The 20,157-nt window shown below is 32.7% G+C and overlaps 8 protein-coding genes across 8 annotated transcripts; 4 read left to right on the forward strand and 4 right to left on the reverse strand.

The window, feature by feature from the left end:
• Window positions 1-272: 272 nt before the first annotated feature.
• On the reverse strand, window positions 273-3,627 carry BX664DRAFT_302309 (Glutamate/Leucine/Phenylalanine/Valine dehydrogenase-domain-containing protein; the record flags this gene model as incomplete). The annotated part of the gene is made up of 4 exons (XM_051542424.1): window positions 3,382-3,627; window positions 3,105-3,320; window positions 2,616-3,028; window positions 273-2,524 (listed from the first exon to the last, which is right to left on the reverse strand). Exons 1-4 carry the CDS (start codon window positions 3,582-3,584, stop codon window positions 273-275), a joined length of 3,084 nt encoding a protein of 1,027 aa, XP_051397074.1. The 5' UTR covers window positions 3,585-3,627.
• A 1,035-nt stretch (window positions 3,628-4,662) lies between these two features.
• On the forward strand, window positions 4,663-5,507 carry BX664DRAFT_340628 (Butirosin biosynthesis, BtrG-like protein). The gene is made up of 4 exons (XM_051546854.1): window positions 4,663-4,751; window positions 4,805-4,884; window positions 5,036-5,176; window positions 5,249-5,507. Exons 1-4 carry the CDS (start codon window positions 4,694-4,696, stop codon window positions 5,441-5,443), a joined length of 474 nt encoding a protein of 157 aa, XP_051397075.1. The 5' UTR covers window positions 4,663-4,693; the 3' UTR covers window positions 5,444-5,507.
• A 544-nt stretch (window positions 5,508-6,051) lies between these two features.
• Window positions 6,052-7,933, forward strand: BX664DRAFT_340631 (putative adipose-regulatory protein-domain-containing protein). Its single transcript, XM_051546855.1, has 6 exons — window positions 6,052-6,207; window positions 6,277-6,762; window positions 6,868-7,011; window positions 7,119-7,253; window positions 7,327-7,424; window positions 7,536-7,933. Exons 1-6 carry the CDS (start codon window positions 6,178-6,180, stop codon window positions 7,849-7,851), a joined length of 1,209 nt encoding a protein of 402 aa, XP_051397076.1. The 5' UTR covers window positions 6,052-6,177; the 3' UTR covers window positions 7,852-7,933.
• Window positions 7,934-7,981: 48 nt separating this feature from the next.
• BX664DRAFT_340632 (uncharacterized protein) lies at window positions 7,982-8,776 on the reverse strand. The gene is made up of 2 exons (XM_051546856.1): window positions 8,525-8,776; window positions 7,982-8,469 (listed from the first exon to the last, which is right to left on the reverse strand). The coding sequence occupies exons 1-2, from the start codon at window positions 8,650-8,652 to the stop codon at window positions 8,307-8,309; spliced, it is 291 nt and encodes a 96-aa protein (XP_051397077.1). The 5' UTR covers window positions 8,653-8,776; the 3' UTR covers window positions 7,982-8,306.
• A 1,580-nt stretch (window positions 8,777-10,356) lies between these two features.
• Window positions 10,357-11,532, forward strand: BX664DRAFT_302315 (small GTPase). The gene is made up of 6 exons (XM_051542425.1): window positions 10,357-10,444; window positions 10,548-10,574; window positions 10,663-10,797; window positions 10,906-10,939; window positions 10,999-11,273; window positions 11,347-11,532. Exons 1-6 carry the CDS (start codon window positions 10,408-10,410, stop codon window positions 11,469-11,471), a joined length of 633 nt encoding a protein of 210 aa, XP_051397078.1. The 5' UTR covers window positions 10,357-10,407; the 3' UTR covers window positions 11,472-11,532.
• Window positions 11,533-12,193: 661 nt separating this feature from the next.
• BX664DRAFT_285627 (Golgi apparatus membrane protein tvp23) lies at window positions 12,194-13,398 on the reverse strand. The gene is made up of 4 exons (XM_051541678.1): window positions 13,325-13,398; window positions 13,107-13,258; window positions 12,798-13,032; window positions 12,194-12,738 (listed from the first exon to the last, which is right to left on the reverse strand). The coding sequence occupies exons 1-4, from the start codon at window positions 13,325-13,327 to the stop codon at window positions 12,427-12,429; spliced, it is 702 nt and encodes a 233-aa protein (XP_051397079.1). The 5' UTR covers window positions 13,328-13,398; the 3' UTR covers window positions 12,194-12,426.
• BX664DRAFT_195716 (uncharacterized protein) lies at window positions 13,168-14,499 on the reverse strand. The gene is made up of 8 exons (XM_051540089.1): window positions 14,467-14,499; window positions 14,364-14,409; window positions 14,297-14,301; window positions 14,022-14,225; window positions 13,834-13,956; window positions 13,604-13,735; window positions 13,441-13,546; window positions 13,168-13,258 (listed from the first exon to the last, which is right to left on the reverse strand). Exons 2-7 carry the CDS (start codon window positions 14,374-14,376, stop codon window positions 13,463-13,465), a joined length of 561 nt encoding a protein of 186 aa, XP_051397080.1. The 5' UTR covers window positions 14,377-14,409; window positions 14,467-14,499; the 3' UTR covers window positions 13,168-13,258; window positions 13,441-13,462.
• A 129-nt stretch (window positions 14,500-14,628) lies between these two features.
• On the forward strand, window positions 14,629-19,531 carry BX664DRAFT_340645 (uncharacterized protein). The gene is made up of 17 exons (XM_051546857.1): window positions 14,629-14,762; window positions 14,861-14,975; window positions 15,071-15,212; window positions 15,338-15,498; window positions 15,563-15,740; window positions 15,804-16,015; window positions 16,101-16,213; window positions 16,279-16,387; window positions 16,446-16,660; window positions 16,737-16,834; window positions 16,920-17,209; window positions 17,269-17,351; window positions 17,441-17,693; window positions 17,792-17,969; window positions 18,051-18,269; window positions 18,363-19,210; window positions 19,275-19,531. Exons 1-17 carry the CDS (start codon window positions 14,748-14,750, stop codon window positions 19,394-19,396), a joined length of 3,351 nt encoding a protein of 1,116 aa, XP_051397081.1. The 5' UTR covers window positions 14,629-14,747; the 3' UTR covers window positions 19,397-19,531.
• The last annotated feature ends 626 nt before the right edge of the window (window positions 19,532-20,157 follow it).

Genomic DNA, 20,157 nt, shown 5'->3' on the forward strand with positions numbered 1-20,157 from the left:
ATGTGTTTGCAGAGAAACGAAAAAAAAAATATAAAGTCAAGAAAACATACACAATAAAGTATGATATTGATTTATATAATATCATCATCATCATCATCATTATATAGTTCAAATATACTCAAACTTTGGAAAGATTTTATTGATTTCAAGTAGAATAAAAATAAAAATAATCATAATATATATGTATAAAAAAAAAAAGAAGTATGTATCTAAATCAACTAAACTAAGACATACGAATATATAAAAGAATGATTTAACAGCTATGATATCTATTAATCATCAAATTCATTATAATAGTTTTCACGCATGAATTCAAAAAAGGCAAAGTGATCAGGATGAGGACCATACTTGTAAACAAATTGAGAAGCCAAAGAGGCACCAAAGATAGCCTTGACATAGTTTTCGGGTACACGTTTCAAAAGAGTTTCCAAACCAATTTTTTCCAATAGTAGATTAGGGAATGCTTTGCGTAGGACAGCATGTCGAAGGTTCTTATTGTCCCATAGTCCAGTATTTTGTAGTTGTTCATTTAGTTGTACAATGGCGGTAGACAGATCATCCGATAGCAATGAGATAGGAGTCTTTGTCTTGAGATGTTCACGCCATAACGCTTCGAATTCTACAGCCGCGTTACGTTCGATGATTTGTTGCACTTCCTTGACATAATTTTTATAAAATTCCGGTACTTGATCATCCTTGACGCACATGTGTTCTTCAAATTCAGTATCGTTGAATGCCAAAGCAGCAAGAACTTCCAGAGAAGATGAGGTCACACCCCCTTTGTTGGCAGATGCATCCTTGAAGATAACTACACCTTGTTTTTCCAATCGCAAACGAGAATCTTGAGTAAAGAAGAGATTTGCACCTTCCACAATATATTTGAAAAGAGGAACGCCGTCCTTGTCCACAAGTTTCTTGACGTTATACAGATCAACGGATTCAGGACGACCACCACAAGGAACAAATACAGTAGCAGAGGCCAATGGATTGGTATGGAAAGTGTTGCGGAAAGAAAGACCATTTTCAATTAATTCACCGTTAGGTAACTTGACATTATTTTCATCCACCAATACACGGAAACCTTGAGAAGAAAGTTTATCAATATTGAAGTTACTGATCATCAAACGATGGTTTGCCAAACGTAAAAGTTCTTCCCTATCAATCCCTTGAGCATCATAAAGTACGCCAGATCCATCTACAATAGCCAATGTCTTGTCCTTTGAGATCTTGATTTCATTCGAGCCCAAATCACCATCAGGTCCACCTGTTTGAAGCTTCGTACATTCTTCTTCTTTCAATCCGAAAGTACGATAGATACCAAGAACATACTGATGTACCGATCGAGTGGTCATACCATAGGTGTCATGAGGAATGCCACCAAGACTTTGACTTTTTCCAGTGGTAAATGCCTTCCAAAAACTAGCTTGTCGACGTCGAGCATGTTGTGAAGCCCAATCCATATAATCAGCAGTACCTTCATCAGGACCAAAGAATAGGATTTCTTGCTTGCCAGTGAGATCAACCAATTTTTCCTTGATACCAGGTGTTTGGCCATCGATTAAAAGATCCAGAATAGAGTCTACATACTTTTCAAATGCAACGAGGGGTTTATCCTGCTGATCAATGTCCAATAAAATGGTGCCTTTGGAACCACCTTCAGGAATATCCTTGTTCTTGCGTTGTTGAGTAGCTGCCAAAGCATAGTTTTCATCAAATAACGTACGTTGATTGATAGAGTAGGCTTCACGGTTACGAGATCGGATGATACGAATACCACCACGAGCGACATCACGGAATCGTAAATGGAATCCACGGAATTCAGAGCCAACCACCAAGAACATACCATATAATTTATTGGGATATTCGATTTCAGGTAGAAAATTGGGATCCAAACGGAATGACAGAGCTACCTTTGTGGATTGATAAAAATTGGTTTTGAGCACATGTTGATTGAAAGTAAGAATAGCATCAAAGACAAGTTGTTCATGAGCGTTGGAGGTGATGGTTGAGATTTTCTTTCGTAATTGATCATTTGATAAGTTTTCCAAAACAGTCAATCGTTGATAAGAGATGGTTGGTTGAAGCGTTTGTTCACGTTGATTGACATAATGGACAGTAGCAAAATTAGCATAAAGTAACTTGATGAGTTCTGGGTATCTTTTGATGATGTCCAATATATATTCACGGGTAAAGGTATCTTGACGAAGACGCTTTTTCATTTTGGCAAGAACTTCTTCATGGATAGGATTTGAATTGTCCAGGATATTGGTGAGACTAAGATATTCCTTGCCGAGCCGATTCAAAAAGTGTTGAGCAAAGATCCAAGTGACATAACCATAGACAGTTTCTTGTACCGATAGCTTGTTGGATTTAAAAAATCCTTGAAGAGGTGTCGAAGGTAAACAATACAACAAAGATGTTTCCTTCATCACTTGATGTATTGAGTGTTCCAAAGGTAAAGCTTTAGATGAAGGCAATTGTTTGAGATAAAGACCCATAATAGTAACACCATTGGAAAATTGTTCTATTAAAAAAAAAAAAAAGAAAGAAAGATGACGCCAATCAGTACTCTCCCTTCCTTTTTTGTCATTAGATATTTCCTTTTGATAACTTACCCACATATTTTCTTGAGGAATACAGGTCATAAAAATGGTAGAGATCAGACATGGCAGAGAAGAAACCTTGTGTGCTGCGTTGACGATAACCAATAACAAGTCGATGTTCGCGTGTACCTTGGACTTCAAATACTTCAATGACAGGACCAGTACGTTGCAAGACACTACGCATGACTTCTTGATAAGTTTCACGAGTATATTCAGTAGCTTTCAAAAGGAAACTCTTATCTGCCACTTGATTAATATCAGTTTCTTGTTCAGGAGTAGGATTAGGATTCACAAATTGACATTTGGTAACAAAATAACACCGGAGTTGGGAGGAAATATCAGAAGCAACAGTACCATTGGAACGATAGGATTCCACCCGATAAGCATGATTAGCCACTGATGAATCAAGGAATTTATCATCAATTCTAAATTATAAAAAAAAAAAAACATTATTAAATAAAAAAAATATCATCCTCATCTTTCCTATTGTTCCGTACTTACTTTTTTTCATATTGAGGTCCTGCCAATTGTGAGATACCAGGTTTAGAAGAATGAATATATACAGATGAATTTTCATTTTCTTTTTCAAGTTGAATATCTAGGCCACTATTTTGTTTGGTAAACGCATCAATCTTGGCACCATAAAGAGCCATAATATGGTTTGCAATGGTTTCAACAGATTCCAGACGGAAGTAGTCGTCATCAATCCCAAGGTTACTAAATGAACAAAGAAAATCAACCACTCTATTTTCCATTTATTCTTTTTTTTTAGACTTACTTGTAAAACCAATTCACTTCATTTTGTAAAAAAGATTCAGGGATAAAACCAGTAGTTTCCAGATGGGCACATACTTGAACCATTTGTTCTTTTTTGGCAGGGAACACGTTGGCATTATATCCTTGAATATCATCAGTAGTATTGTGTTTCTTGAGAGAGATGCCATTGCTAGAAGGTGGCACCAAAGTGGTATCAGCCGTCATGATGTGTGATATAAGTAAAATAATAAAAAAAGATTTGTAAAAGTATTGATAACAAAAAAGAAGAAGAAAAAAAAAGAAAAAAAAGAAAAAAAAGAAAAGAAAAAAAAGGAAATAAAAAAAAACGCGGCCTTATGAAAGATGCTGTGAAAAAAAAGAGGGGGGTGTCATAATGAATAGCGTGATTGGTCAGTAGCCTGGGAAATGTATTTCCTATTTTTAGGCAATCAGGGATGAATCTCTCTTCATGTATACGATTTTAACTGTACACGCTGACCACTTTATTTGTAATATCATATTATTCCTCTATTTTGACAACTCAGATCCACTTGATAAGAAATGTGATCCATTCTGTTAATATTATTGTTTCTTTCATATTCACATACCAAAAGGATCAAGTCATGAAAAAAAAAAGTAAAAGGTATATGATATAACAAAAAAAAAAAACTTTTAGTTTGTTTCGGTTCCTTTTAGAAGTCATGGTCTACATTTATAGTATGGAAAACATTTAGGAGGGATCACATGAAACTCATTTCAGTTACCAAAGATCCAGAATCCTTCCTCATTTCTCACGGTAACCATTCAACGAAAACTAATTTCCATTTATCCCATCTATTGCAGAATCATGAACAAATAAAATAAAATAACGCAATCCACCTCTTTGATATCGCTCCTGTATGCCTCCAAATTACCTCATTCGTTTGAAAAACCGCTGTATTTTTATTATTCACATTTTTATGCAGCTGATGATGCAGTTTCTCCATTGATCATGATGATGATGATGATGATATCTCATAACTACAATTCAACTTGAAATGACGACAATGATCTTGACTAAACGTAAATTTATTGCAATGATCTTCCTATAAAACAAATCCATGTCATCCTGTACGTTTGCTAATTTGTTGCCACCTACATGATTGTATGTCAGCAACCATAAGTTTTCATCGGCTTGAAGGCGTCCACAATTAGGGAATATATTGTTCCACAAATGTTCTGATTTCAGGACCCGCATTTTTTTTTCTTTTTCGTCCGTTACTGGAAGGAGGCATCTTCTTTTTATTCCCTCTTTTTTTTTTTTTTTTTTTTTTTCGTTGGAGATATCTCGTTTCATGACAGAAGCTTGTTATTTTTATGGTACTTTGATGGCAGAAGAAGTCATTGGTGACGGTAATAAAATAAAAAGGGATGTGTTGAATTAGACACTAATTTGATTTCTTTAGTCCTTTGTGGCAGAAAGGCTGATGCGGTTATCAAGAAAAACAAACTCAACACGTTACAACTCGAGCCAGCTGTGCTGAAGGTATATGGATAGTGAAGAGTGAACTAGAATTCAACAAACAACATCATGACAACCTATATCTATCGACAACAATGACTATCCTGAATGCGAATATATATAAAACTGAAATATTACTGTTTTCCTCATATTTTGTACTGTTATCTGGTGATAGGGATATCGACGTTATGCTGTGAAACACGCTACTTATCCTGGAATATTGGCATCTGAAAATAAGAATGATCAAGTTCAAGGGATACTCTGCAAAGGACTCAGTTTGAAGGATGTGGATGCTTTGGATAACTATGAAGGTGACGTAAGTAGTAATGATGAAATATGACTTTATAGCTGACAACCTAACTTTTTTTTTTTTTTTTTTTTTTGTTAGGAATATCAACGATATACTACAACAGTAATGTTATCTGAAAAACTGGATAAAGAAGAACCTGATGATAAGAAGCAAGTATCATGTCAAGTTTATGTTTGGATAGCAGATAAGAGACAACTGGAAGATCATGATTGGGATTATGAATATTGGCGACGGCACTATCTTCCTTCCTATAGTAGTAGTAAAGACTTTTAGGGTTATATTATAGTTTTATTTTCATTTTTTTATGTCGACAATAAATAGGGTATTTTATATGAAATACATTTGATGATATAGTTCCTGAAACCAGAAGAAATTCCCATTTTTTCAAATTTTATAGTTTAACGCGACATCTCAGTGGTATCTGAGCTTTGACATTAATAAAAAAAAAGGTAGTTATAGATGATATTACATATGTTTTACTAGTAGTGGTTTTATGATCTGATTGGAGTTAAATCTCAAAATGGAATTTAAAGATTTCTTATCTGATGAGCCCTTTCTGCGGTTTTCTACGCCTTGTCGACAAGCTATCTTTTTGATCCACTAACAAAAGAAGTAATCATAGATAATATACATATCTTTTGTTAATGGTGCCTATACGGTGTGATGATGATGATTTTTGAACGAGAAATGAAAATACAAAGCTTGCTCTCCTGCTTGAACGAAGGATGAAGAAACACGATAGTTCTCTCCATTTTTATTGTCAAATACTGGAAGTACTTTGTTTGGCCTGTACGACAAAAAATATTTGAAATAATACTCAGGGTCAAGATAATGGGGATGCTTTGAATTACTGGGAGTGGTGAGGGTCGTCGGGGTGTTTACTTTTTTTTTTTTCACGTGGATCGTCTTTCTCGTTTCAAGTTCATAATTTATTTTTTATTTTATTTTATTTCTTTCTTTCTTTCTTTCTTTCTTTTTTTGTACTTTTCTAATTCCAACATCATACCATGAGTCAATCATTACCAGCACGGCAAGGAGTAAGTTACATTTTAACTAGTTTAACTAAACAGCTCCTTAACTCTTTTTTTTTATATTTATTTATATAGCGTGACAATGGATTCCAAGTAGTCCCTTCCTATGACGAAAACGATGCGTTTCTTGATGACCACAGCTCTATTGATAGTCAAGCTTCTCATTCCCCGGATGTACAAGAACATTCTTCAATACATCGGCATAATGATGATGATAATCCGGCCAATACAGAATCATCCAGCGACGACGAACTACCTCCTTTCGAATGGCATCCAGCTGCTCTTGCATTAGGTCGAGTAGCCAAGAAACTAGCGACACCTATTCTTCGTGTGATTTTTGCTCCAAAAGCACAACGTACTATGATCAAGTCAGCTATCTTTATGGTTGTATTTGTATGGATTCTTTTGACAAGTATCACTGCCTACCTCACTTTTTATCAACAATATGTTCCTCGCACCTTACATAGCGAACCCATCTTTTTCCAATATGGTCATGTCGATCAACGTCTTTCTGTAGAACCCAAAGCGATTATTGATCTGACGGATGGATATCAAAATGCGGTAAGTATTATTCAATAACTATTAGAAAAGAATGAATATCCTCTAAATGAATAGTTTTTTTTTTATTTTAATACTCATTTGTCCTTTTTATATTATATTAATTAGCCCCTTCGTCATGAACAAGCATACGACGTTTTTGTACAACTTCACGTGCCAACTTCTGATATCAATTTTGATTTGGGAAACTTTATGGTGCATGCTGAACTTTTGACTCAAGATGGAACAATGGTATCTGAATCAAGTCGTCCGGTAAGTTTTGAAATAAGAATGGTATATACAAGAGTGGGTATTTGGGTGATATACTGGACATATGCATTATATATATATGTATGATTTTTTTTTCCCATTTCCATTAGGCCATTCTTCGATACCAATCACATACACAACGCATTTTACATGTACTTGCGAAGGCTGTGCCTTTACTTATTGGATTTACAGAAGAAAGTCAAATCATTACCGTCCCATTGATCGAAGGCTATGTAGAACAAAAGGTAAGATCGTTATAATAATAATAATTGGATATATATAATCATTCATCCGTGTCGTTTTTTTTTTCCCATCTAGTCAAAACCTGTGGTTCAAGCTGCTGTTACAATCTCTAGTCCCACTCTTCAAATTTATGATGCTCAGTTGAGTGTTCGTGCAGATTTCAGAGGATTACGGTAAATATACATAATGATGGAGAGGAAAAAAAAAAAAGAGGAAAGGGGAATAAATAATAATCTTTTATATTGTTCATACTGATAAACCAACTTTTATTTGTTATTATATAGGTATTATATGTATCACCGTCGTATTCCTACTGCTATTACATTCATTATCCTATTCATGTTGATCGAATTGCTCTGTGCAACGGTGGCATGGAAATCATTTGGACAAAATTTATGGTTGAAGATTCATGATCTGTTTGAAGAAGCAGCTTTGGAACAACAATCTCATCAACAACAATTAGCGGAAAGAGTACAACAACGACAACAACAACAACAACAACAACAACCATCATCACCATCGGACACACATCCACATGAATCAAGTACTCCTATTTCTTCTAGTGATGAAAAAGCAACAGGAAGTTTGAATCAAACTTAAGCGATTTTTTTTTTTTTTTGATATTTATTGAATAAACCATGATTTGATTCCTTTGTACTTGGACATAAAATATTTGGATATATAGGATGTCTTTTTTTTTGTTTGTTTTTCTTTTAAAAATCTATTTCTTTATTTCGAGTAAAAAAAAAAAAAAGTAATACTATACTATACTGTAAAGAATGGCGTAAGATGTATATGATGTGTTTATTTTGGGAGGTGGCTGGACAAGGATGGGATTTTTTTTTTGTATGAGAGTGATAGGATGACAGGATGAGAAGGTGTACCAGTCGGATGAACTTATTCACATGAGAGAAATATATTCACAAAAGATGTAAAGGGGAGGGAGCTAAATAAAACAAGATAGTAAAAAGAAACAAATAATAACAGGTGTATAAAATGAAATCAATAAACAACAATATATAAAAAGAAAAGGGGGAAACGATAGGAATCATTCATTATTCTTGGTTGCTTGTATATTGAGATAATTGTTGATATTGATATTGTTGATATTGTTGTTGTTGTTGTTGTTGTTGCTGTTTGGAATGTCGAACAGGTTCTTCATAATCCCATGGATGTAAGAACATACATCGTTCATTGTAAAGACACATATCACCATATCTATTGGAATATTAAAGTTAATTCATATGATATTTCTCTTATTGATTGAAATTACCTGCAAGGTTGATGAGGATGATGATATTTGCAATTCTTGTTGGTACAGTTAGGCCACCAGTTACATCTAGATTTCATAGTAGGTACATAATTTTGACGTTGTTGATCGATTTGTTCCAAACGAGTCATGCGCTTCTTAGTATGTCGTTTCTTTTCCCCATTAGAGACAGTAGCAGTAGCAGAAGTAGTATCAGTAGCAATGGCATCAGTAGCACCAGTGGCAGTAGTAGTAGTAGTAGTAGTAGTAGTAGTATCATTGGCGGTATCCTTGTCATTGATGTCATTAGCACTGGTATGTTGTTTACTTTCTTCTACTTCTTGTTGTTGTTGTTGTTGTTGTTGTTGCAAAGGGAACAATTCTGGCCAACCCATACTATGTTGAAAGGTACCGTTTGTGGCAGGAGGTTGCCAATAACCATTTACATCATTTCCATTTAAGTTACTGTTATCATAAGTAGTCATGTTGTCATTTGTTGATACAGGAGTAGTAAGTTCGGTAGGTTGTTCATTCAAAAGAGACGTACTAATATCGGATGAAGTAGAGGTAGATGGTGCAGCCGTTAAAAGTGGTGATTTTTCTTCTAGTTGTTCGTCTTGTTGATCTGAAGTAACATCGTCAGTGATGGTAGCAGCAGCAGTAGTAATAGAAGTGATCAAAGTTTCCTTTTCTTCATCTATTTTACAAGGTTCGGATGAGATGTCAACGGTTTCCGTGATTTCTTCTCTCAATGTAACAGTGGCTTTGGCTTGTGGAACGTCACCTTGTTGCGGAACATCATCCTTCACTGTTTCCAGAGTTAAGTTCAAAAAAAAAAAAAGTAATATGAATAGAAAATCAAAAAAAAAGTAACGTTTTACACCCCCTGTCAAATCTCTTATTTTATTCATGATCTATATTCTTCTTTTTTTTTTTCCCTCTCCCTAGTTCCTCTTTTATTTTTTTTTCTTTTTGACCTAGTTCCATTCTTATTTACCTTTGCTGTCAGAAGTCTTGATTGATCTTTCTTTGTTGATTTCACGAGACTTGGAATCTTTAGTAGGTTTGGAAGAATCTAAAGAAATATAAAAGAAAAGTATATACTTAGTCAAAAGATTTTTTTTTTTGTTTTTCAATATAACATGGCACGTCTATGCAAAACATCCAACCCACCCACACATAACGCATATATACATATATATGCCCATACATCCATATGTATATATATATATGATATATATATATATAAACCGAGTCATATATACATATCTTCATGAAAGTATAAGTTTTCCTTCTCGTTTACCTTCAGATTTTCGGAGCATAGTAAAATAAACAAGACTACCAACGGTCAGTAAAGCTAGTGAACCAGCCCAAATTGCTTTGTTTCGTTGATTAGTAGAATCATACATAGTTTATATTATATCTAATAGAATGTATCAAATAGAAGAAGAAAAGAAAAAAAAAATAAACAAGAAGAAAAGAAGAAGAAAAAAAAATAGTATTGTTTTTCTTTTGGAAAAAAGGTTTACAAATCGGCGGTGAATTCAACCCCGTCCCACTATTTTTTTTTTTTTTTCTCTTTTTCTCCTTTGCAAAACATATGAAATCTGACATTTATACCTCCTCCTTTTCTACTATCATCATATACTTAATTTTCATTATGATTTTCAAATAAAAATAAAAAAAAAGTCTCCTTTTGATTTTGATATGAATGTTGTCTGTTTTATTGTAAAGATTATTCTTGTTGCCTTTCATCATCTGGAGCGGAGTATAATACAGTGTAGACCAGAAAAAAAAAAAAAAAAAAAAAACTCAAAAATCGCGAAACTTGGGTCACTCCTTCTCTTTCACTTTTTCTTTTTTATTTTTATTTCTTTCTTTTTTTTTATTTATTTCTTGTTATCATCATGAGTAGAGATGATGAATATGACTATCTTTTTAAAGGTAAGTTATAAAATAATAATATGTTTATTTGATAATTATCATATTCTCTAACCTTTCTCTTTCTTTTCTTTTTCTATTTTTTTTTTTCTTCATCATTTCTAAGTTGTGTTGATTGGGGATTCCGGCACTGGTAAGGAAAACCATTTATATTATTTTTTTTTGACTCTTCTTTATTTATTTTTATTTTTATTTTATTTTTCTTTTTTTTAAAAAAAAAGGTAAAACCAATCTTTTGGCTCGGTTCACTAGAAATGAATTCAATTTGGAATCCAAAAGTACTATTGGTGTAGAATTTGCTACTAGAAGTGTTCAAGTAGATAACAAGACTGTCAAAGCTCAGATTTGGGATACAGGTAAAAAAAAAAATATTTGGAAAACAAAAGAATAATCAAGAAAAAAAAAAAAAAGAGGGGAATCAGGGGTAGAAGGGGTTAGATCTGACATATATTTATTATATATAGCTGGACAGGAACGTTATCGTGCCATCACTAGTGCGTAAGTTTATATATTATTATTATTATTAAGAATGTATCTCACAATATTATAATTTATAGATACTATCGAGGTGCAGTAGGTGCTTTGCTAGTCTATGATATTGCTAAATATGCTACCTATGAAAATGTGAATCGATGGCTCAAGGAACTTCGTGATCATGCTGATTCTAATATTGTTGTCATGTTGGTTGGAAACAAGAGTGATTTGCGACATTTACGTGCTGTATCTACTGAAGAAGCCAAACAATTTGCTGCTGATAATGGTCTTTCTTTTATCGAAACCTCTGCTTTGGATTCTAGCAACGTTGAATTGGCTTTTCAACGTATTTTAACTGGTAATAATAATAATAAATATAATAACTTTATTTTATTATTCACTCTCTTTTCATTTTTCTTTTTTCTGTTTAGAAATCTATCGTATTGTTTCCAACAAAGCCCTTGAATCCTCCAATGATGTTGTACGTCCTACTGCTGGTGAAACGATCTCTGTTACTCAACCTTCCTCAGATCAAAAACAAGGTGGATGTTGTTAGAACATACATATATAGTTGACATACATACATTTTACATATCTACATATTATATACATATCTGTTTTTTTTTTTTTTTTTTTTTTTTGTGTTTTTATATTTTTTTTTTCAATATCTGTTGGTTTATATAGTCTTGTTTTTCTCCTCAATTCCCTCCATCCTTTTCCCCCCATAGTATACTTCTTTATTTCCTTTTCTCTTTTAGAGATTTATTTTATCTGTGTGTATACCAACTCCCCTTCTTTTTTTTTTTATAGTTGAAACCTTTCGTTTTTGAAAATAAATTTACTTTGTTTAGTATCTATAAAATTTGTTGATGATCTTTTTCTTGCGATGATGGTTGCTTTCTCTTCCATAGTGTAGATTATTTGTAGTGATTCTAATATATTATCCCTTTATATTCTTTACATCAATAAGTCATGCTCCACTAACACTAGCGTTATTATTGTTATCATCATCTTCAAGTAAACAACTACCGTCATATATCATCCTTTCATATTAATATCTATCTATGGTATTCATCAGTCATATCCATCAATCATATCATCAACAGATTATCATATTCAGTACTCATCAAATCATATAACATCATTACTCATCATTACATCATCCAACGTCATCCTTCTACAATAGCCAAAGGTGAAAAGCACTTTGACCACGTAGATCAACCAGATCATGTTCCAACAAAGTCAATCTTCTACATTATCCAAATAAATTAGATACTTAATACATCCTTAATTTCCCAAAGGTTTATTGATAAAAATAAAAATAAGGGAAGGAGACTACATAAGATAAAAATTTGAAGGTAAGTGGGTGAGTAAAAGTAGGGAGGGGGGAATAAAGGAAAGGAAAGGAAAACTATACAAAGAATAAAGTATGAGAGACATGGAGGGAAAGTAGAGATCGAGAGGAATAATAATGTAACAGGACAAGCTAGTGATTCTATTTTTTTTTTTTTTTATCGAGAAGACAAGAACTTGCCAAGACCTGAAGTAACAGCTTTTCCAACGAATCCAGCACTACCAGTCAAAGTACCAAGAGCAGATTGAGCAGCCATACCAGTTGCCCATTTTCGTTTTGCATCCTTGTCACATTGAGTATAACCTACAACATTGGCCATATTCAAGATGATAGCTACTACCACAATAACTAACCAAGACACCTTGAAAGTGAATATACAAGTTAACGCAAACAAAACCCATAGAACAGGTGTACCATACAATACTGTCCAGAATAAACGAGAATCCGCAGCATTGATATGTCGATTCGGCTATAGAAAAAAAAAAAACGATATAGTTACAAAAGTATGATAGTAGGATGCTAACTTACATTGGCACTTTCAAATACCCACTTGTTAGAACCATCTTCTTGAATCTCGTTCCACCAACGAAGACCCACAAGTAAACGCCCAGAGACATTTTTTACTGTCCAAAAGTCAAAAGCAAGTAGTAGAATGGTAATAACAAAAACCAAAGTAAAGTTGTCTGTAAAAATGGAACCTAGTAAATACATGAGAAGTGCACCTAATCGAAACACCAGGAAAAAAAAGGCAGCTATAGGATGACTATGAAGGAAGGAAAAAGTCAGTTACAAAATAATAACTTTCAGGTAATTTGATAATTCTTCTTCAAATAATACCTTGATTGTTCAAAATAATCTCTAACAGCATTGGTAGTAGGTTGTTGTTGTTGTTGTTGTTGAGGTAGAGGTCGCGTTTGTCCACTTTCAAGGTCTGTATCTGCAGATATAGTAGCCGCTCCAGCAAGTAAGTTTTCTCTACTTTCGTCAGCCTATATATAAATGAACAAAAGAGTTAATGATGATAATAAATAATGGAATATATATATATATAATACCATGAATATCAAAGAATGAATTTATTATATATATATATATATAAAAAGAAAACAAAAGAGGAAGTATTAAAAAAAAAAAGAGAAAAATAAAAAATAAAAATAAAAATAAAAATTACATTCAAACTACGAAGAATTGGATCAAAACTTGATAGTAGGTCTGTTGGTCAATTGTTGCCTTATTGCTTCTGTCTTTGATTGTATTTTGATGTATGCTTGATGAACCTACGAATACATATACTCGCTGAATTTAACTATATATTTTTTATTTTTCCAACTTACTGGTGATGATACATGTTGAGCCATTTCTTTATCTGTCATGTTTGATTTCAGAAAACAACCATCAGTATCACAAATATTCAATTCTTGTTCGTTATTTTCTGTAGGTGGTACTGATAGTTGTCGCAATTGTTCCTGTTCATAAAAGAAAAGGATTAGTTAACAATTCATCTTTTTTTTTTTTAAAAAAAAAAATAATAAGACAAAATAAAAATAAAAATAAAAGCTTTTACCTGAAGTCGTTTTTGATTTTCTATTAGTTGATTTTGTATCCTTTGATTGGGAGTAAAGTCGTTTGTATGTATTTGCTTTTCATATTTAGCGGTATCCAATTCAATTTGTATGATCTCATTTTCCTATCAATTAAAAAGAGAGTGAATATTTGTTACTGATCAAACAAAGCTTAATCCAAAAAACTTACTAATGCCTCCAAATTATCCCCAGTTTGTGTTGCCATCCATATCCGTCCTTGTTCTATTCGTTTGTCTTTTTCTTCTAGGTGATTTTCCAAGCTTCTTAAATGTTCATTCAAGAGTGATATTTCTGGGTTGCTACTGACACTTTCATAGTATACTTGCTTAGCTTCGTCAGAATGAGTCCTTGGACAAGTGGCTGGAATTATTTTCTATATATATATATTCAAGAAGAAAAAGTGATCAATGAAACTTTTTTTTGCATATACAAAATAAAACATACTGTATCTCTATCAGACAAAAAAAAAAAAGTCAATAATTATATATTTCGATATATAAGCTTAACTTACTTGTAAAGGTCATAAGGACAGAAACCACATAGATAATCAGAACATACTAATGAATAAAATTAATTGTTAATATCAAGTAATTGAAACAAGGTCATTTACTTACAATCAAGAGTTTCCGTTGCCGTTTTGGTCGTAGTGGATATCATAAAAGAGAGAGAGAAGAAGGAAAAAAAAAATAGACGGTGTTTTAATTTTATTTTTTTTTTGTCATTCGCGACAGTGAGACTTGGCAAAGTTTCTTTTTCTTTCTTTCCTTTCTCTTTTTTTCCATTTCATTCTTTATCTTATATATATATAGTATTTATATATATATATAATATAGTATAATATATATATATATTTACTTTTGTTAATATAATTTAAACTAGTACACCAACATCTGTCATGCAACCTACAGACGTAAGTGAATTAAAAACAAAAAAGAAAAAAAAAAACACAAAAAAACAAATAAATATATTAACTTGTTCCTCTCTTTTAATTACTTTGCCATCCTATAGGAAGACCAAGAGATGACCCAAGAACAAGTTCCTCCTTATGAACCCAATGAAGTATCAACCGATCTTGAACAAGTTGAAGCTTCTATGGACCAAAAAGTATCAGTTGTAACTGACTGTAAGTATCGAAAATAAAGTCTTGTTTTTTAGACCTACCTTTTTTTTTCACTTATTTGAACTCACTCTATATTATTCTTCCTTTTTTGAAAAAAGTTGAAACCATTGCCAATAAAGTATTAGCTCAAGTCGACGAAGAAGTCATCGAAACCAATTGTCAACAATGGGAAATTACAGATTGGGCTGGTTTACCAGAACGCGTACAAGGTCCTATTTTTACAGTGGGTGGTTATCGTTGGTAAGATATATAATAATATATTATGACATGACGTTAATGTACTGACGTATTTCTTTGTTTTTTTTTTCTCATCCCATTCTTGGTACCATCTTTTTTTTTTAATGTTGTGCTTGAAACAAACATAGGAACGTACTACTATTCCCCAGAGGCAACAACCAGCGAGAAGCTGTCTCAGTTTATTTGGAATTTTCGGACGCAAAAAGTGGAAATCCTGATAACTATGCCTGTGCTCAATTCGTTATATGTATTTCCAAACCTTCAGATCCAACATTTTATTCTGTACACAGTAAGTATTTTACTTTACATGATTCATACAGATATTAATGGATATTATCATTTGTTTTTATTAGGTGCACAACATCGATTCCATGCTGACGAATCTGACTGGGGATTTACAAAATTTATGGAATTTAAACAATTGGCAAATTTCACCAACAACAGTTATATCGAAAACAATGCTTTACGTATCACTTCAATTGTACGAGTATTTAAGGATCCCACCGGTGTATTATGGCACAACTTCCAAAAGTAAGTTTTATACACATATGTATAGATCATCTTTTACTAAAATTACAATGTATTTAATAATAGTTATGATTCCAAGAAAATGACAGGCTATGTAGGATTGAAAAATCAAGGCGCTACTTGCTATATGAACTCTTTATTCCAATCTTTGTATTGTACGAATTATTTCCGGAAGGCTGTTTATCAAATTCCAACTGAAAACGATGAACCTACAAAAAGTGTGGCCTTGGCATTACAACGGGTATTTTATAACTTACAATTCAATAACTCATCTGTGGGTAAGTTAATTTGCGTCTATTGTCACATATTATATATATATATATATATTCATTTATCTTCTTTATATATATATATATATTATAGGCACGACGGAACTGACTCGATCTTTTGGATGGGATTCCTTGGATGCCTTTATGCAACATGACGTACAAGAATTCAATCGTGTTTTGCAAGATAATTTGGAAGCCAAAATGAAGGTAAATTAAAACAAATATGTTTATCAAGAAAAAAAAAAAAGAGCGCTAATGACAATCATTTATAGAATACTCCTGCTGACGGTGCGATCAAGAAATTGTTTCTTGGAAAAATGAAAAGTTATATCAAATGTATCAATGTGGATTATGAATCTTCTCGATCTGAAGATTATTATGGTAAAATGATTACTTTCTACTGATTGATCATAGATCTAACATCTCTTTTATCATATAGATATTCAATTGAACGTGAAAGGATGCAAGGATCTCGAACATTCTTTTAAAGATTACATTGCTGAAGAAACATTGGAAGGGGACAACAAATATCACGCTGAAGGTTATGGTCTACAAGACGCAAAGAAGGGTGTAATCTTTGAAAGCTTTCCTCCTGTGTTACATTTGCAACTAAAGCGTTTTGAATATGATATTATGCGTGATACCATGGTTAAGGTAAGAAATAGAAAAGTGATAGCTGTCAAACTTTTCCTCTGACTAACATATATATATACATTTGTGTGTGTTTTAGATCAATGATCGTCATGAATTCCCACTTTCAATAGATTTGGAACCTTACCTGGATGAATCAGCTGATAAATCTATTTCTCATGAATATGCTTTACACGGGTAAAATGAATGAATTCAATCTTTTATCATTATTATTATCATTTTTATCAAATGATCTAATGCTTGTTTTGTGTTTTTGTTATAGTGTCTTGGTTCATAGTGGTGATCTTAGTGGTGGTCACTACTTTGCTTTTGTTAAACCAACTGCTGATGGCAAATGGCTGAAATTTGATGATGATCGTGTGGTGCCTTCAACGATCAAAGAAGTTCTGGAAGAAAACTATGGTGGTGAAGCTGCTGGAGCTCTGAATGTAAAGAACAACGGACGAACATTCAAACGATGGACAAATGCTTACATGTTGGTGTACATTCGCAGATCTATGATGAACGAAATTTTGGCATCGGTGACAGAAAATGATATTCCTCAACATTTAGGTAATAATAATCAAAATTAGAAAGTGATAATATGTATTGATTATGATTCTTCATTTTAGCTCAACGTTTAGAAGAAGAACAAAAGGTTTTAGAACGCAGACGACGTGAAAAAGAACAACAACACTTATTTATGCCTGTGATGGTAAGGATAGTACTTTATAAAAATAATACAAGATAAGAAACTGACTGATGAATATTTATTATTATTATTATTATTATTGATATGTGTAGATTGTATCGGACAAATCTTTTGAAAATAATCATGGACTCGATTTTGTAAGCTTTGCTGAAGACAAGACTATGGATGAACGATTCTGTCGCAGACTTCATGTACGAAAAGATCAAACATATGGTGAATTCAAACAAGATTTGGCTACTGAACTTGGATTACCCATAACACATTTCCGTCCTTGGTTTTTGGTGAATCGTCAGAATCGAACCATACGACCTGATACTCCAATCCCTGATGAAGAAATGAATAGCAGTAAGTTCAGTCAAAAGATAAAGAACGAATTCGTTTGACAGTATTAATGTCATTTATTAAAAAAGAACCTTTTTTTTTTGCTTGTCATGCAATAACAGCTCTAGATGATGTACGTCAAAGACACCTGGCAAATCAAATCAATTTACGTCTGTATATTGAAACACCAACCATTTTTGATCCATATGGCCAACCCGCGTTCCCTCCTCTTCCTTCTAAGGTAGCAACCAAAATTCTGGTATTTATCAAATTATTCGATCCTTTCACTCAAGATGTTTGGTATGATTTTTAGAAAAAAAAAAAGGTATTACTTACTGATTAAAAATTATTAAATCCTTTATTTCTTTAAACTTTATTTAGTGGTATTGGAAAAATGTATGTGACTAAGCTCGCAAAGGTGGCTTCTATCATTGAAAGTTTGAATGAAATGGCTGGATTTGCTCCTGATACTGAATTAGTTCTCTATGAAGAAATCAAACCTGAAATGATTGAACTTATGGATACGGACAAGACATTCTCACAATCGGAAATCCAAGATGGTGATATTATTTGTATCCAAAAGGGTCTTAGTGAAGCTGAGTAAGTAGGATCGATGGTGATATTTAAAAAAAAAAAAAAAAAAAGAACAGGCGAAGATTAATTTGTTTTTTGATATATATACTATTGAATTAGAATCCACGATTTACAAAGTCGCGATCTCTGTGCATCTGTTCCTGATTATATGAATTTCCTTTACCATAAGAGGATTGTACGATTCTATCCTGCTGAAAGTAACCCTGATATGGAATTTGACCTGGTTTTACAGACAACAATGACATATGAACAAGTGGTGGCCAAGGTGGCGGAAAAATTAAACGCAGATCCAGATAAAATCATGCTTCATCTTCCTGGTGGCAAAGATGATAGAAAAACAAGAAGGTATCCCAATGGCACTCTGGCTGATATTGAGAAATCCAATTACCATATGGAATCCACTTTATGCAAACTGACCTATGAAGTACTAGACATCAGTCTGACAGAACTAGAAAATAATCGATTGATCAAGATTACATGGTTCTCCCCAACACTCAGTGACGGTACATATGAAGAATTCCTCCTACCCAAGCAAAGCCGAATTAGTGATATATTACATCAACTGGAAGCACGCAATGCTAAATTCAAATCGAATCAAGGAACACGACAAGTACGAGTATTTGAAGCAATCAATCATCGATTCCATCGTGAATTCGGTATGACAGACCCGATCTCCACCATTTCTGAAACTGGTCAACTCTATGCTGAAGAAATTCCTGATGAAGAATTATTAAAAGGTGAAGAAGATGTTCTGACCACTGTATATCATTATCAACGTGATATCTCTCGTACACACTCGGTGCCCTTCAAGTTTTTGATTATCAAGGATGAACCTTTGGAACAAACCAAGAAACGACTTCAACTTCGTACTGGTATGAACGATAAGGATTGGAACAAAGTCAAGGTTTGCATTGTATCTACTTACTCTGCAACTCCATTAGAAGATGGTAAGAAATGATTATTTTAGGGGGGAAATAGAATGAATAATAATAATATATATATTTTTTATAGATTCATATAAGTTAAGCGAACATCAATTTACGTTTGAAGATGCTTTGGGTCTGGATCATGTGGATAAGACTGGTCGGGCAAATAGGAATGGAACTGAACGTGGTTTGACTATTAGGGGTTAGGATAGATCTTTAAATGTATATTGTTTAGTTATGTTTTTTTATCTTTTTTATATTTTGATCCTTTTTTTCTCTTTTTTTTTACTCTCATGCATTGTTACACTTTATTCAATAATAAATGACGAAATTCAAAAATAAGGTGTTGCGAAAATAGGAAATAAAATATTGTAAGGATAGAACAAAAAAAGATAATTGTTGCATAATCCAAATTGAATACAAGAAGAAAGAAGAAAAGGACTGGTAGTAGTTCCATTGAGTATAAGATATTTTTGAATAACAGAAAAAAAAATATATATATACTTAGTCAACATATCCATTTTTTTTTATATATTTATTTTGACTTCTCTGTATTAAATACATTCTCCTAAGAGGTGATAACATATTTATGTATGTCGCTGTATACGGGTTAATTATTTACTTTGAATTCGGAACACCAAGAGAGATTTCAAAAAAAAAAAAAAAAAAAGAGAAGAGAATGATTAATATACTATATCATCATCAATCATCAATCATCAATCAATACGTTTGTGACATATTTATATCTGAAAAAGTAGTAATGCGACATCCATTTTGGGAAAGACCGATACTTTTATAACATCACGAAACTATTTCTCGTGATCTGGCAAAAAAAAAAAAAAAAATAATTTGAAAACACAGTATATATATATATATATATACATTTATTTAGATTCACTTTCTTTGATTATTCTTATTATAAATATATACATATTTACTCTGGTAGTTCATTTCTACTTTGTCCATCA

The sequence above is a fragment of the Halteromyces radiatus genome, assembly GCF_025201355.1.
Source record: "Halteromyces radiatus strain CBS 162.75 chromosome Unknown BX664scaffold_8, whole genome shotgun sequence".
Classification (NCBI taxonomy): Eukaryota; Fungi; Mucoromycota; class Mucoromycetes; order Mucorales; family Cunninghamellaceae; genus Halteromyces; species Halteromyces radiatus.